Source organism: Zonotrichia albicollis, chromosome 5, assembly GCF_047830755.1.
Source record: "Zonotrichia albicollis isolate bZonAlb1 chromosome 5, bZonAlb1.hap1, whole genome shotgun sequence".
Classification (NCBI taxonomy): domain Eukaryota; kingdom Metazoa; phylum Chordata; class Aves; order Passeriformes; family Passerellidae; genus Zonotrichia; species Zonotrichia albicollis.
The window spans coordinates 16,106,121-16,120,038 of NC_133823.1; the positions used below are offsets into that span (position 1 = coordinate 16,106,121).

A 13,918-nucleotide genomic window follows, 5' to 3' on the forward strand; every position below is an offset into this window, starting at 1 on the left:
CATCAGGGTGGGGACAGGGCTCAGCCTTGTCTGTGTGTCTGTCACATCACCCATGTGGAGGCAGTGGTGCAGGGTGAGCCCGGAGATTTGCAATCACTCTGGGCAGGCAGCACTGTGTTTGCCTTGGTCATAACTGAGTCACACTGGCACATAGTTAAGATCAGTAGCATTCTGTTTTAGAGGATGAGGCTCAATTTGCTGCAGTAATTTTTGCTGTCCTTTAGTTTAGGTAAGTTTCAGATTCTTTGCTTCTGTTGCATCTGCCATGCTGTGATCACTGCTCTCACTCTCTGGCCTACTGATTTTAAATTTGTCATAAATGAAAAACAAGTTTCAGAAAGGCAGGCAAAGAAAATGCTAAAAATTCCCATTAATTCAAGCAGATCAACAGGAAAGTAGTCTTAAATTAACACAGCATAACAATTATTGGTTCTACCCACTGGCAATCAAGGGCAAGCACCATTCTTTTACTATTGATTCTCAATGATTATAGGCAATTAAGCCTAACTAGAATCTTCATACTCATCCTATAGCTGACTAATTGCTGGGCTTGGGGAGTTACTTGTTGTGTCAAGGATCAGTTCAACCCATCATTTTTATAGGTGCTCAAAATTAGTAATCCCTGCTGACACATTCTGGGGAAAAAAAAAACGCATTTTAAACAAAGGCCTGAAAGTAATAACATTGTAGCTTGCTGTTTCTTAAAAGGAATATAATTTTATTTTTTTGAAAAGTGGTCATTTAAAACACAGAGCACATTTAGAATTGTAGAATTGTAAAAAGAAAAAAGGAAAAACAAACAAAAACAAACAAACAAAAACACCAAACCCCAATATTTAGAAGAAATTTTTTTTTTTTACCATCTTATGGTCCTGCCTAGATTATTTTGATGTATTGGGTGCAACCAAATGTGGTGATCCATAATAAACACAAATATATATTCCTGGAGTAGCAGTATGTCTCTATAGCAATGAGCATATCTCAATAGGATTTAACTGTTGAGCTCATTATTAACTCCTTGAAGAGAGAAAATAAGAGATTGTCTTTTTTTTCCACTTCTGTACACTCTTCTTCAAATCTTGCACAGTGTCCCATTCTCTTACCTTCCTTCTCTCCTCTCCAGTGTCTGTCATTATATATATACTATGTAGACCTCTTATTCTCAGTAACATAGAGAAAGTGCTCTTAAATGAAAGTATTCTGGAATCAAAACTCTCCCCAGCATGGTCAGCATACAGGGTGCTAAAATTAGGCTTCTTTAATAATCTCAGTTATCAGTCCTCAGAGATATGATTCAGTAACACCTAAACTGGAAATATCTACTATGTAAACATCAAAACTGAGATCCAAAACCAGCCAAAAGAGAGCTAAGTAGGAGTTTCCGTCATCCAAGAGATGATGGAACAAAAGGTGAAACAATACAGGAGAGCTAATCTGCAAATCAGCAAACCATCTTGCATAAACCAGATTGTACCTGCTTCTTTTATCTCTTATCCAGCCCATTGTGCCAGGAACACCTTGCTGAACAGAGAAACAGCCAGGAATTCAAATCCCAGGCCTTGTGAGGTATATTTAGGGAGGTATGGATGCTGCAGAGGTGAAAGGAGTTCTTTAAGGATATTGGAAGGATTTTCTGGCTGTTTGGGCTGACATAGTGCCTGACGCTGTCCCAACAGGTCTGCCAAAGAGAGTGGAAAGGGTTTTGGTGTGAGTTAAAGTCCCATGTGTACTGGCTGGGAAAAGGCGGGACAGGACAAAAGCAAGTTGTAAACACAGGCAGTGGAGTGGAGGCAATCTGAAAAAAGTCCAACCAATTCTTTATAAATGAACTGCCCACATATTAGTATCTTCACATGAGGGTATAGCTAATTCCTCTCTGTAATGTTTATGGCCTGCCCTTTCTGTAACATCACACAACATGCCCTATCTTGTTGCCTTTTGGCATAGGCTCACATTATCTCATTTATGACAAGCAGCAGAGCTGAGGAAAGGCCATAGAGCCTCTTCCCCACTGATCCCTTTCCTGCAGCTCTTTCCATGCCATGTAGGGCCAGTTTCCCAGGCACCAGTGCTGCTTGTGATGCTTTCTCCTCCACTGCCCACGGGATGTCAGGGTGGAAGCATGGGGCATGGGATGAGGGTAATGCCTGCAGCCAGGACAATGACTTTGGTTCACTGTTTGTAGCCCTCAGCCCAGCAAGAGAGACAAAACAGCTCAGCCATGTCCTGGGTGACTCTGATGGAAAAGCAGCTGCAGTATATAAATTATCTAATGCACAGGGTTAGCTTCTCTGATACATATGAGACAAAGGCAAAGCTGCAGGTCTGGGCCAAGGTCAGGCTGGCACAGTACATACTGCACAAAGAGGAGGATCTCCTGCTATCAGACAGACAGACAGACAGACCATTGCTGCGTGTGAGTGTACAGAGCACAGCTGGGATTTCAGAGAAACCCAAGAGAAACAGGCAGTTAAATCCTCCCAAGTCCCCAGATCACTTTAAACTCAGCATATAACTGCCTTAGACTCCTTTTACAATCCCAGCCCTAAGTACTCTTAAGCTAATGATCATTAAGAAACATTATTAATTTCTAGTTTAATTTCTACTTCATACACTTTGTTACCTCATTAAAGGCCATATAGTTACCTGGGGATGATAATGGCATAATTTTAGCACCTCCCCTAAATCTTCACTTTTGTTAACGTTTTGTATTTTCATGTTTGCAAAACTCCACAGCAGCAGCAATTTTGCATCAGGTAATGCAGTTCTTAAGGCCTGCTTGAATATTCAATTACTTTTTGTTCCATCTCTCATGGAACTGACTAATCCATTCTACAAAACCTAAATTGTGCATGGAGGGGCACCTGAAACTTCCCTTGTCTGTGCAGATTTTGTAGGGACTCAGTGTCTATGAGTATTTCAGGCTGCTGGTCAGTATTTACTGCAAATACCAGAGACAGGGATGGATTTGCTGTAGGATTTTGTAGGCAAATTGCAGGTGACTCTGGCCAGTTTCAGGAGCTGGGGAGTGAACAGTGATGGATGCTGCTGGTCCCTGAGTCAGGCCTGTGAAATAAGGGAGGTGAAATCCCAACTTCCTCCTCCCTTCTAAGACTGACCTGTCTGAAACCATGGCATCAGACCACTTCTGGTCACTTATGCTCAACATTCTTCCATGAGACTACAAGTAATTTCATGTTTCTTACTCAAAATGGAAAATTGTTGCAAATTAACAGATGTTATTCTCATGCATACACATACATGTATGTTGTATGTGCTTGTACCTATACATATTCAGTGAAGAATTAAAATTCTGTTTGCAACCAAACTCCAATGTGAGTTCAGATTTGCTGCCACATCTTTCCAGGTCTTTGACAGCATTTTGAAATCTGCCTTATAATGTGCATCACTTTAAAATGTATATTTGTCATCTGCTATGTAGATATGTAAACAAAGTAATGCTTTTTAAACACCTGCTAATTGTAAATAACCTTATCTGTGCTTTTCATCCAGAAGCCTCAAAGCACTTTGCAAAGTGGAAAATGCTGTTACTTTCTTGCCAATGTTTTGGAAGCTGAAATACAGAGAAATTCAGGGACTTGTCCAGGGCAGTGGCTTGGGTGAAGGGACACCTGGTCCTCTCAAACACTGGTTCAGCCTCTGGTTCTCTGCGCTGAACACTGGTTCACCCTGTGGTTCACTCTTCTCTGTGCTCTCCTCACACCCTGGATGGGGTCAGGCAAAATTCTCCATAAAAAATAATTGTGCCAGGCTTATGCATTCTAGAGGGACTAGAACTGCTCAATTTGCATAGATTGACAAAATGTCAACCTCCCTAGTTCCTCTGAATACAAATAGGAAAATGTCTACATTTGCCAGCTCTGTACATCAGGCAGCTCTTTGTTCCTTAAGTAACAGGAAGGGTTTAAGCATAAAATTATGTATAACTGAAAGAAAAATTTTGTTCTCTTTATGTTTACTGAATTCCCCCTACCTTATTTTTGCACTCAAAGGGGTGAAAACTCAAGGGCATCCCTATAAATACTTAGACATAGGTCTTTCAGTCTTTACTTTGCTTAACAGTAACTAGAACCCTCTGAATTAATTTTTCTAGCAGCTCCCTAATTCCCTTTGGCAACTGAAAAATTGACACTCTGGCATGGTTCATCGTGGCATTTGTTGCTGAGACCAGAGAGAAATTATTGCAACACTGTTTGCATCATTAGAAGCAGCATCTGAGGAATCCAAATCAGCCAGCTGGGCAGTTTCAGAGATCTCCTCTTCCCTTATCAGTTCACTTCATGCTGCCACTGGGCAGTTACAGAGAGCCAGAAGTGTGTGTGGCCCAAGGAAAGGCATAAACAATATAAAACCATGGCAAGAAATCAGGCAAAGGCAAGCTGTTCTCTCCTGATAACCCTGGAGGCTGAAAAATATTAGACTTAATTAAACGAAAAATAAGAGCAATCTTGTGTGTGTAGTTTGCCTTTGTGAGAGGTCACAATATTTTAAAAAGTCCTCAGCTTTTGACTGGGATCAGCTCAAGACTTGGCCAAGTGTACCAAGGTAGAGCAACACTTAATGTGTGTTCTAGCAGAGACCTCTGCCAAGTACAAATTGTTAGCTGTAAAACAGAGGTGCTTTGCATTACAAATAATTGTAGGTAGAAAATGTGCTGTCAAGGAAATAGTGGCTTCTTTTTTTTCCTGGAGATCATCTTCTATACCAAATTATCTATTGATCCAAGAGACGTAGCAATAAAAAACAGTTTGACAATTTTTCTGTCTTTGGCACTTTTTTGTAGCTGTTCCTAGGCCACCCACAGATCCACACAGAATCAAACTTTATGCTTATTTGGCACTTCTGCAAAGTTTTTCAGGTATCCACAATTCCCTGAGTGTGACATTCAATTTTTAGAGTCCCAGTCCAATGATTCATTCTGTCTGAATTGGCCACAAAATATGGAAACCCTGATACGTATCTGCTGAGAACCATATTCAGTGACATTCTCCTCTACATCAGCTCTCTCTTTCTTACCTGGACCTCAAATTCCTTCCTAAGCTATGATAATATGAGTTTTCTTACTCTTATCACCTTCACACTGTCTCACTAGTTTGCTGGGATTCCCAGTCCTCGCCCTTCTTCAAACTCCTCAGATCCTCTCTTTTTCCTTCTGTTGTAATTGTCTGTACTTTTACATCCCATTGAGAGGTTATAAACCTTTACTGAAATCTCTTCTTCTGTTCCAAAATTAGGGCGAATATCTTAAGTTGTTCCCCATGGGGAGTCCAAGTCTTACCTCAGTGTGATGAAGGTGGAGAAAATGAGTTTGCAGCAGCTTGGCTGGTTTTTATTCCAAACCCATCAATATGCAAATTGCTTCCTATCACAGTCATCCCATTGACTTCTTGGGACTGTTCCACATTTCCAGGACCAATGGATTGAGCTGTGCCAGACAGACGGAACAAACTGCTGCTCCCCTGCTCACCAACAGCACCAAAAACTTTGATGCAAGAGGAGAGAACCACACTGACCAAAACACTGCTTTCCCCTTGAGGGAACAGCAGCACCTCCTGCCCCTGCCCACACCTGCTGTGCATAACCACAGAGCTTCACACACTGATCCCTTCCTGGCCTCTTGCTCATTTCCCACAGCGTCTGACTTGGTGATAAATTTGCTTGCCAGCCAGGAGAGAACAGACAAATTAGTGAAAAATGTGGGTTTTCAGACTTCAAAGATGCTCCTGGGTTTAAAGTAGTATTAGCCTCTACATTTCTAAATTGAGCAGAATCTTTTTTCATTGGAAAATTTGAAGTGGAGCAGTTCTGCTGCCAGCTTTACTATTTTAAGACCCTCAGGAGTCAAAGTACTTAAGCAATCCCTAATTTTAAATCACACTAACAAAAAATATTTACTGAAGTACTGTGTTTCAGGATTATTCTTCTGAAATTCACAGGCTTGGTTGTAAAGTATTTTTTTTTTCAGTTCTATGCTGTTTTCTCAGTTCTATTTAGATCCTTTTGGTAGCTGGCCCAGGTAGTAACAGGACAACAGATGCTGATAAATCAGAAATTGCAATCTTTGCTCAAATAAGGAAAGCTTTAGCAGCAGTGTAAATTTGAGCCAGAAGAATGGAATTTTTTCTGGTTTTTTCCTCTTTTCACTACAGCAGCAATGTGTATTCTTAGCAGTTAAACACTAGCAATGTTTCAAAAAGTCACCATGCCACATTGCAGTTATGTAAAAAGAGGTGTCTGTCAAACATGCTTAGACCCAAAATTGCATAGAGATTAAAAATAAAAGCTATCACTCCAGTGGTAGGAATTTCAAACATCCCTGGGGGTAAAATCTATACAGGGCCATACAGAACAAACCTATAAACTCAGCTCCCATTAGTATCTCTGCAGCATCAGTCAGCAAACCTCAACTATGTCCTCCAGGCAGGGTAAAGAAATTGGTAAGCCTTGTGCAGAAGTAAATTATGTGTTTCAGGTAATATTTGTTTTATATAAAAGAAGGGAGAGTAGGGCAAGAATTCTAACAAATTTCATGGTACTAAGAAGCAGGTTTTGTTTTGTCCCTGAATTATATTCTGAAAATCAGCCTTGAGGGCCTCCTTTCTTCTAAAAGAGCCAGCTGAGGTTGAATATCTACTTTTATCCCAGAAAAGGACCTCATTTCTCAAAAGAGACTGGCAAATAATTGTTCCAGTGGAAGAGAATCACAAATCCCTCATCCCAGTTTGTCCTCCTCCCTCCATCAGAGCAATCCAGCCTCTAGAACTTGTTGAAAACTGGTCAGCCAATCTCAGAGCTGTGGGGAAGTGTGAGCCCAGGGGAAGTCTGGCCTTCCACAGCACAAAACACCAGAAATATTTTGGTCATTGTGTTACAGTGTTTTAGGAGAACTGAGGAGGAGAAGGAGGAAACATCCTTCCTGCAAGGCAGAAGGACTAAGTAGGCAACAGGAGACAACAAAGCCTTGAGCTGCCAAGGTGGAGTGTGACCAGTATTGTAAATCTCAGACTGTCCATGCTCCAAAAGGGAAGGTGAAGTTTCTTGGTTTTCCCAGACTTATTGATACACAAACTCTTTGTTTGGGAGCAGACAGCAGCATCACCTTTTATTTTACAGCATGTTTGGAAAGGGTGCTGCTCCCTGGAGGTGGAGGTCGATTCTGTTCTCCCCTTTTAAAACCCAGAAGTCATTGTCTTGGTGCAAATCCCCAGCACTGGTGTTCTTGGCCCTCAGGTGGGATCTCCAGTGAGGTGACAGAGCCCCAGAAAACCCAACTCTGTGCTGAGGGCTCCCCTAGACTGACCTATGCCCAATGCATGGACCTCTGGAGAACCAACATGTCTCCATGTCCTTCTGGATCTGTTTCTGGAGTCCAGACCTGAATGTGGCCCTTTATACCTTAGCTATCATTTTGCTGAAATGGTAAGAATATTTTTATTCTGTGCTTTGTTTATTTAAATGTCAAACCTTTAAATCAGAAGCCTCCCTCACTGTGTGCATAAATCTGGTAGAGCAACAAGGGGGATGGGAGCACAGGAGATCTAAAGACAGTAAAAATGGCAGTAAAACTACACATCCCGTGTACAAATGCATTTCTATTTGCTGTTGTTAGAATACAGTCTTCTGTGAACCTTTTTTCTATTGCTATAGACTAGCTATAATATAAAAGTCTCTTGACTGTTTAAATGACGTGGCTAGGAAGAAGATTTCTCCCACTGAGAACGGATACAATTTAGAATATGGAGCAGAATGGGATAAGTTGAATATTCAAAAACTCACAGTCAACTTTTTGCATGCAGATTAACTCATAAAAAAAAATGCCACTGCCTGCAGTACCTACTCCTGGTCATAACTGCAGTATTTATAATGGGATATTAAGCTTTAGTTATGTTACTGTCTTAGGCTACATAAACCACCAGGAAAAGAGGGAATAAATAAGGTTCTTGCAGATTACTTAATTGTAGCAAACAAGAAGCTGCAGTAATCACAATTTTGCTTTGCAAGGAAATTCCATGGTTGAGAGGTGGTGGAATGGATTCGTGAAGGAAACGGGACTAGCATTAATTAGTGTGGTCCCAGCAGGCCATTAATCAGGATGGGGTAAAGCCTCAGTAAACTCACAGACCTCTACTCAAACAGGTAGGTCACACAGTGGGAAAAGCTCTAGCTCTGCTGAAGGAAACTGCTGTTCACCTCCTGGGGATTTGGATCCTTTCAAAACTGGGAAGGATGGGCACAGGTCATGTTCCTCTTCACAGGGATTAAAAGCTGCCAGAATTTGTGCTGCTCAGGAGAGGGAGAAGTGCAACAGGGATGGATATGTGACCTTACAGAGCCGATCCAGAGGCTGGCTTTTCCCAGGTCAAGGGTTACTGTTGTGGCACCAACCTTCACCTTGAGTGTATGTTTCAACAGACAAGGAACTGTAAAGCAGCATGTCCATTCCAAGTGTCTTGTAGGAATGCTTCCTAGCCTGTAGAGACCTATGGGAGAGAGGAACTGGGACTATCACCTGCAAGCTGCTCAAACACCTGACACTCAAAAGCTCCATCCTTGGAGGCACAGCCAAGGAAGGACAGTGGCTTGTAGTCCCCTCATGTGAGTAGGGTGGGATCTGTGGGCTGCCTGAGGTAAGAATCTAATAATTTGACCACAGCAATTATGCCAGTTAGCAAAGAACTCACTTACTTCATTAAAGGAATTGCAAGCAGTCAGTGGTTTGCTTTCCATTGCCATAAGTAGTCTTTTCATAGCTTTTCTGGCTTTCAGAAACTGTGTTTTTTGCTGCAGAAATTGGGAATCTCATTGCCTGGTGTACAGATGTGGGCGGTGTGTTACTTCAACTCTACATGCAAACTGCAGCAAAAGGTTGGTCAGAGTGATTGTGACACTCCTCTCAGCTCCTCCACATGTGCCTACTGCAGGACATTGGAAAGGTCTCTTCTTCTCCCATCCCTTCACTGTTGTTTCAAACCCTTCTACTGTCTTCTGTCTTTGGGCTGTGAGAGAACTTAATCTTTCACTTCTCACTTTCCCAAAGGAGCTGTAGGGTTAGAGTTCCCATATCCCATTGGAGTGGAATGTACTGCCTTTCTCTCAACACCCTGACTTTCCCACAGCTGCTTATAGGAAAATAACTAAAGTCAAACGAGGTCTACATACAGCATAAGACAGGTACTATTGTCATGACAAATGCTTTTGTTTTACAAGGAGATTCCAAAGTTTTTACTCTTGAGCCTGGCTGGACAATTTCTGCCTGGAATCTTTGGCCTGTCAGAACTGTTATTTGCTTGAACAAAGAGTAAGGCATTTCCATCCAATTATTTTCCTGCATTAGTAACAGGATTACTAGAGATCCATATATTCTTTATAATATCCTTCCACTTTCAAAGCTGAGGAGTCTTTCAGAAAATTAATGTATTTGGCTACAGTTCTGCACAGGCATATGAGCTCAAGATAAGCTAAAACTGTTTTTTAAAATTGGGCTTTTTTTCCTCAGGCAATATTTTTATGTTCCCCTTCTAATCTTTAATTGGAAGTCAGAGTTAGCATATTGATAACTTGGCTCACTCTCCATTTAATTCTGTTTTGAGTGCTGATAATCTAATTACACCATTTTACATAAGGAAGTGCAGGCTGAGGAAGTTGAAGCAATCTGATGCCAAAACATATGGCCCATTAAGATGTATCATGCTGACTGTTACAAGGACATACTTACTGTGGTCCAACCAACCTGCTGACCCAGGTCTGTGAAATACAGTGTAATGATGGAGGAGACAGCAAGGCTTTGGATGCTGATGGAATCCTTCAAAAAGGGCCCGTCTGCAGTGACAGAAATGGAAGAGGAGATGGTGTGAGCAGCAGGACCCTCTTGAGGGCTCAGCACAGTGCTGAGGCTGCCCTGCTAGTGCTCCAGATGCAGGCCCAGCTTGGATTCTGATTTACTTTTGTGGCTTGGTACTTCTTCTCCAGGTTAGCAGCTCAGAGCTCTTCCATGAGGGTTGTTCCCTTCCCATGTTAACAGAAGCGTTTGGCTGCAGTGACAGGACAGCAGTGTGTGACAGCTGTGCACTGCTGTCCCTGTCAAGGTGGCCCATCAGAGACAGGCCATGCAATCACACAGACAGCTCCACAGGGCACTCTTGTTCTGGCTTGCAGGATTAATGGCAAAGTCTGTGTTGCACAGCCTCTCCCTCACTGCCGTATTGTGTTGAAGCATTTGCGTTCTCAGGCTGTGCAGTGCCTGATGATCAATGCAACCTCTTGAGCAAAGGCTCACGAGCCAAGATTTCTTTTCTGGCTGTCTGACCCAGGCAGACCAGGTATATCTGAGCATTACATTACTGTTTGCAGTATTCTGAGGCATCTGCTTTCAGTCCTAATGGATCTAGAGTACACAGAAGGACACATGAAATAACAATATTTGGTTTGTTTTTGTTTTTTTTTTTTAATATAGGCGGTGAGCTGGCTATTGGAAAATTCCAACAACCACTGGCACAGGAAGTTGCCATGGCTGCAACACCTCTTTGCTCTTTGTGAATGGTCTCCTTTTCAGTATACATTTGTTGATTGTTTACATCAGTGAGGGTGCTAGATTCCATCAGGTGCTGATGGAATTTAGCACCCACCAGCCTCATTTTCTATGGCTTTGCAATTCTACACATCCACAGACCAAACACCAAACAGCCTCTGGCAGCTTTATCCTCCACTGCCATGTCCACCAAGAACTTGTGGACTGACACAGAGGCAGCCAGCTGCAACTTCTGGTGAAGAAGTGAGCAAATATTAAAACAGGCAATGCAGTGAGGGGTTGAATGGGCTTAAAACTGCTTGTCTTCATTGTGTGATCATAGACTGTATTCTGGAACATCTGACTCAGTGGTTATGAAAACCACTAGGTTCCTTTACTAATGAGAAAAACTAGTAAGGTAATAATTGATGTCAGTTGATGAGAAAGTACCTACAGTTCACCCAATAACACATATAGAGAGAGCAATGCTGTGAGGAGGAGAATCTGCCAGAGGATTAGTAATACATTAGGTGGATTAGTAATTAGTAATACATTAGGTGGATTGGTAATTAGTAATACATTAGGTGGCTGCACTCAGCCATACGAATACTCACTGTGTTCCAGTTGCAGGCCAACACGGGATGGGTACCACTGGGGACCTGTTCCAATCATAAAGCATGGCTGTTAATTTTGTGATAGAAAAGCTAATTTTTTTTAGGTTTGGGGTGGGGTTTTTTTCAGCTGATATCTACAGAAGTGAGATGGAATAAAAAGCAACTTTCTTTTGGTCTAAACTATACAAGAGAGCTGGGAGGAGCACACAACATACACATTAGAGCATGAATCCCTTCTCCCATTTCAGTGTTGGAAGGGCCAATCTCAATGCTGAATGCTCCATCAGCACAGCTTGTGTGTGCAACACTGGGAAATATAGAGAGGATACTGTTTATTACTGTATTTGCCAAAACTCAGTACTAAATGTATCAGCCTTGCCCCTCCTTCTAGAAAATATGCCTGTGCTAGAGTCTGCTCCAGGCTCCAGGACTTTGTGTTTCCCATTTAGGAATGTAAAACCTAACTAGGGATTTGCAGCTTGTATTAGGTCTCAACTAGAAATTAATCAGGGAAATAGAGGCACAGAAAGTAGAAGCACATGGATAGCTAATGCTGGGTGACTTATGAGTCCCTTGATACCCCCAACTTGAGGATGTTTCCTAGAAGTAGATTTTTAAATGTTGTAGTTTAAAGGTCATTCCAAAATGCACAATAGCAGTTTGGTGTTGTTATTGGATTCCCTTTGGTGATTTGGAGCAGAGACCTGTCAGGTTGGTCAAACAGGTATGGATCTCCAGCTGCATTTGTTTCCCTTGGTGTTGGAGTGAGCAGGGAATTGCCACCAACACACTGCAGAGGGGATTGTGGCTGTTCAGGTTGTAACTTGGCCAGCTCTTTAGCTGTGCAGAAGGCTGTGCTTCTGCAGCTGTGCTGCTGAATGGACAATGCAAACACTCCTCCTTTGCATCACAAGGGCAAGTAACTGCCTAACCCATACACACTCTTTGGTTTGCTGTTGAAGGTTTCTAGGGCTGACCCAGCACATTTCTGCGCTCAGCTGAAGCAATGTAGTGAGAACTTCCATAGTCTATGGTGTTGACTGACATTTGGGGGAAGCAAAGATTGTGAGAGAAAAGTGAGGAACCTGCTGCAGTATCACCACCTCAGTCATTTCTACCACACATTTGTCTTTATTTCCTTTGACACACCTGAGGACAGTTGATAGCCTGAAGGAGATTTACTTTGTCTTTTCAATTCAAAGCCTATGTGAAATTGCTCAGGTTTTTTAGATGTATCTTACAACCCTTAGTGATCCTGTGTCTAAGGTGCAAATATTCCCCTACCTCTAAATGGAAAAAAATGTTTGCAGTGACTGTGATCAAACGTGAAACATTTGCCCCAAGAAGCTGTGGGATCTCCTGGACATATTCAGGCCTTGTCTGGGGATGACCTTGAACAGTCTTATAGGACTTTAAAGTTGGCCCTGTTCTGAGCAGGAACCTGGATCTGGAGATGAGCTCTGGAGGTTGTTTCTCCCTAACTTATTTCAGGGTGGTGAGGAGAGCTTGTTCTCTCCACCAGCTGCCAGCTGGAGGGGAAGGAGCTGTACAGGGTGTGCACTGTGCAGTGACACTCAGCACACTCATTTCAAAAGCACTTGGTATGACTTTTGTAGGCAAGAACGGGCATTAGATGAACCCATGAACCAGGGCTAATAGCAGGAGGTGAGACATCCATCAAGTAAGTTGCAAACATTTTTTTCAAGGTACCACAACAATTCATGGCTATTAAAGATAACAAAGGGAAGATAGAGAAGGAGCAGCTGTCTGACTTGTCAGGGAAGATATGATTTGCTCCAGGACAGCAGATATCAATAGTTATTTGGGAGCCTGAAATGCAATGTATTTGTGTTAAATTGGAATCTTCCCCCCAGCTTCCCCCCTTCATATTACAGTATGTTTCAATAAAAGTCAATTTACCTGATCCTGTGGCAATGCTCTTTTAGGTATGGCTCATAATCTTCACAAGGGCAAACAGAGGTTGTGCATTTAAGCACGTCATCCCACATTTCCAGTACTTTAGCCTCAGTACACCATTATGCTCAAACATACTCAAAGATTTAGACAGATGGAAGTGTGCCTTTGCTGCTGCTCCTCTGCAGTGACCTTGTTGTTACATCAGCCTGTCTCTGGTTTCCTGGCCATGCCTGGAAAGCTGTGTGTATTCTTCTGGAAGGATCTGGAATTAGCTGTTCTTTCACTGCTCTTACTCTTGGTAGGGGGCCACTAGCTAATGTCAAGTGGAAATGCTAAATGGAGTGGGGGACAAAGCCCAAACACGTTTCTGTCTTGGTTTGAGTGAGACCATCAAAGCTTCCCACTTTCAGCAGATTCTAGCAAGGCTGTTCGCAGGTGTTAGCTGTCTAGGGTCCTGCAGAAACCAGCATTGCTTTCTGGGGAGAAGTGTGCCCCCACAAGGAGTGTGCTCTCCTGCCTTGATAAGGTTCCTTTCAGGTAGGAAATCTCACACATTCCCGGGTGCCCTGCTCACCACTTGGTAACAGTCAGACAAAGGGACCCTGGCCCCACTGGTCACCACTTATTTGCCTTCCTCCTATGACTATTTTCCACATGGATCCTCCAAAAATCCCATAGAACAGCTCTGGATTTCTGTTTGGCAATGTGGGAAGCTATTTCAATCCAGCCTGCCTATGGCAGACACACATTACTCTCATTCCTGTAGCAGGGAAACTCTCTTTTCTTTAAAGTGTGAAAAGAAGCCTAACTGAGGGACTAATTACCACTTGTGTTAATTCTTGCTACTGCCTGTCAGAAT

At 42.5% G+C, this 13,918-nt stretch overlaps 1 protein-coding gene and 1 long non-coding RNA gene across 3 annotated transcripts in view; one reads left to right on the forward strand and one right to left on the reverse strand.

Annotated features, from left to right (window-relative positions):
- The window catches only part of LOC102060434 (uncharacterized), a 338,547-nt gene that overhangs the window by 296,088 nt on the left and 28,541 nt on the right, over positions 1–13,918 (forward strand). The window lies entirely within an intron of this gene.
- TECRL (trans-2,3-enoyl-CoA reductase like) overlaps positions 1–13,918 on the reverse strand; it is a 59,628-nt gene that overhangs the window by 15,937 nt on the left and 29,773 nt on the right. The window contains exons 3-4 of one of the 2 annotated variants that reach the window (XM_074540885.1): positions 11,143–11,187; positions 9,752–9,840 (exon numbers count right to left, since the gene is read on the reverse strand). In XM_074540885.1, the coding sequence (XP_074396986.1) occupies positions 9,752–9,840; positions 11,143–11,187 (134 nt within the window). Of the gene's footprint in view, positions 1–9,736; positions 9,841–11,142; positions 11,188–13,918 lie in introns of both variants that reach the window. The other variant, XM_005485359.2, reaches the window with a different exon arrangement.